At 43.0% G+C, this 2,830-nt stretch overlaps 1 protein-coding gene across 1 annotated transcript in view; it reads right to left on the bottom strand.

The window, feature by feature from the left end:
• The window catches only part of LOC146198970 (lysosomal acid glucosylceramidase-like), an 11,423-nt gene extending 9,158 nt beyond the window's left edge, over positions 1 to 2,265 (bottom strand). Inside the window, exons 1-3 of the mRNA XM_084592012.1 lie at positions 2,159 to 2,265; positions 1,438 to 1,571; positions 420 to 592 (exon numbers count right to left, since the gene is read on the bottom strand). Of these exons, the coding sequence (XP_084448138.1) occupies positions 420 to 592; positions 1,438 to 1,571; positions 2,159 to 2,198 (347 nt within the window). The 5' untranslated portion in view covers positions 2,199 to 2,265. The remainder of the gene's footprint in view (positions 1 to 419; positions 593 to 1,437; positions 1,572 to 2,158) is intronic.
• Between the last annotated feature and the right edge of the window lie 565 nt (positions 2,266 to 2,830).

The raw sequence follows: 2,830 nt of genomic DNA, 5'->3' as shown, positions 1-2,830 counted from the left end.
GAGCGTCTGGTTAGGCCCAGTGTGTTTCCGTCGCAATTCTCGTACATTTCAAAAGAGGTGTCCGGTTTAGGGAAAGTCAACACTATTCGAAGACCATTGTTGAGGACGTTCTTTGCTTCAGTATCAACCTTCTCATTTCTATCGAGCTTACAGTGTCCAAGGACCAACTGAAACGTTAACCTGTGACCCAGGCCATGAGCAAGTGAAAGACGCTTAGTGATTTCTAGTTCCAGAGACTTGTAGATGGGGCAAATGAGAAAACTTCCCAAAGTTTGCAGCTACAGTTTTGAATCTGTTAATATGCACCACTATTGATGTAGTTTCTCGCACATGTGTAGAACCGACATCCGGACGACGAGCGCGAATGCCAGTAGCACAGTTATGAGGAAGGCTCGCTGGCAGATATCAGTTCACTGTACCTTACGTAGTACTTCGCCCACGTCTTGTAGTAACGGCCACCCGGCTTGCCTTTGAGAACCCCTTCTCCTTCCAGCTTGTTGCTCGTTTTCATCCACGCAGGGCTGCTCCACGCACTTCCAAAGAACCAGATTGGCTTTCTCGACAGCGACATGGCCCTCTTGATGTACGGAATCTGCGTAACATCCGTGGATCAAGTCCTGACTTTTGTTCTCTACACCAAGAAGTTTATGTCGGATTACGGCCTATCATCTCGCTAAGAGAATGGCTATTACAGAAAAAAAAAATAATTCAAACAACCAAGCTGGTTGTACTCGCACTGTTTTATTCTACGTCGACTGCGTCTAGCGGATAACAAGTGCGGGCAGCAAGCATTATCGGCCAAAAGGATTATTTAACAAAGATGCGCCTGATTGCGTTTAGTTCACCACGAAAAAAATCGGGTTGGATACTGAGGGCGTTATTACGATAAGCTATCTCAATCGGATAGTTTCTTCATTGGCCTGTGTCCGTGTGTTACTTATTCCCGTTTTTCTCATTTAAAAAAGTAACTGCATCGACCAATTATTACACAATCGTAGCATACAAGATAAAACCTTCCAGTGGCATACACAAACAGAACAAACAAAACCGCAATTTTTCATAATCATGGATTGATACGATGGCAGCAAAAAATAGAAAGCAGCCTGGGGTACTCGCCACCACGCTTCAGCAGATGTATGGGTGGAGCAAATGAACGTTCCTGTCAATGCTCCTGGCAAATACGTTGCATAACTTCATTTTACTACAACTTCAAGAGTATATTAGCGATATGTACAGCCGTTCCCTCATCCATTTTTATGATAATTAGGTACGCTCTCGCGCAGAATGATTCTCGCAACCGGCATCGCGATTCCAAAGAAACACGGCCAGCAATATGGGCCCTGACCTCAGGGTAAATCTAATTCCATTGGCAAAGTGGTTTGTCAGTCTTTTTGACCTAGTGAAATTGTGTACGTTTAGCAGTCATGTTTGGATTACCTTGAGCTTTATGTCCTCCTGCGCGAGTGCAAATTTGGAAAGTTCGAAGTCTCCTGGATAGTCGTCGTAAGTGTACTTGCGCTCCGAGAAGTCGCAGCTCGCTATCGGAATCCTCCCAATTGCGTATTCGATACCTATCGTTAAATGAAAAAAAAAAAATAAACATATATGGCACTCTCCCTCGGAGGCGAACGCACACTGATCATTTTTATTGCTAAAGCAATACTACGCCAGGTTTCGGTCCGTCGCGTAGTCCGTGGCCGTAGTCACGAATGACCTTAAACAGCCGCGAAGAAGCAGAACAATCTCTTTTTTTTTTTTTTTTTCACTGCTTTTAAAGGTACTGTTTGCAAACACTGTTGGTAGGAAATACATTCTGGCCACCCAATACGGAAAAAAGCCCATTTTTACGGCGAAAATTATAGGGAACATAAATTATATTCCGAGGCATCATATTTCGTATGTAAAAGACGCCACACAATGGTTCTGTTCAGTGAGTGGCATATTGCTTTTCATCCGCCCATTAATTATTTTAATGCATTTTCTCACACTGGCTGCATAATTATCGCTGTTTAGAGAACTGAGAGGAACGACTTCTTGTTTAGCAAGAAGTATGCCAGGTGTGTAAGTAAAACCCACGGCTATTAACTCTTAGCCGAAGTGCGCACCGTAATATATCGCAAGAACAATATTGCTGGCCATTCGGCAGATTTCACATTACCTTGTGTTGAATAATAAGACTTGAGGATATCATCTTGCATTCCGATCGGAAGAGAGCGCAGATTGAGCCCCACCGCGTCGGTAAACGCACCACCGATACCGAAAAAAGTTTGGTATGTTTTCGAAGCGTTGAGAAGGAGCACGTGGGTGTCTCCTTGGCTGGAACCTGTGTAAAGAGAAATAGCAATTAGAATGCGATTTACGATAGTAGAAATGTTTTATATACACTTTCTTGACAGCGCATTCGTGCCCTATTGGAGTGCACATTATGTCTTGAATTCTCAGTGCTCGAGCCAAGCGCAATTGTCAAGCATAGCTCCCTGAACGGTAAAAAAATAATAATAATAATAATAATAAAGAAGAGAGCAAATAAATTGCCAACACACGATTGTTCACTTGACTGCAGTTACACCTTTTAAATGTGTAGCAGGTATATAACTTGTGCTTTAGCGGATAAATGTGGATTATATATAACAATTTGAGATACCTTAACTGACGTGCATAAGACTCACTGCACTGATGCGCTGAGCATTCCAGCGTTGTTGAAAAGCGACTTCGTCATTGAATTCTCACCTGCAAATTCATTCTCAGGCGTGTGATGCCAGCGAACGATAGCAGCGCTCACAGTATGGTCTTTATAAGATGTCCGCTACTGTCTATTTTGTGTCATTAA

The sequence above is a fragment of the Amblyomma maculatum genome, chromosome 2 (genome assembly GCF_055883805.1).
Source record: "Amblyomma maculatum isolate TAMU_Amacu chromosome 2, ASM5588380v1, whole genome shotgun sequence".
NCBI classification, from domain to species: Eukaryota; Metazoa; Arthropoda; class Arachnida; order Ixodida; family Ixodidae; genus Amblyomma; species Amblyomma maculatum.
Note: the sequence above shows the minus strand (reverse complement) of the source record. Positions and strands in the feature narration are given on the sequence as shown.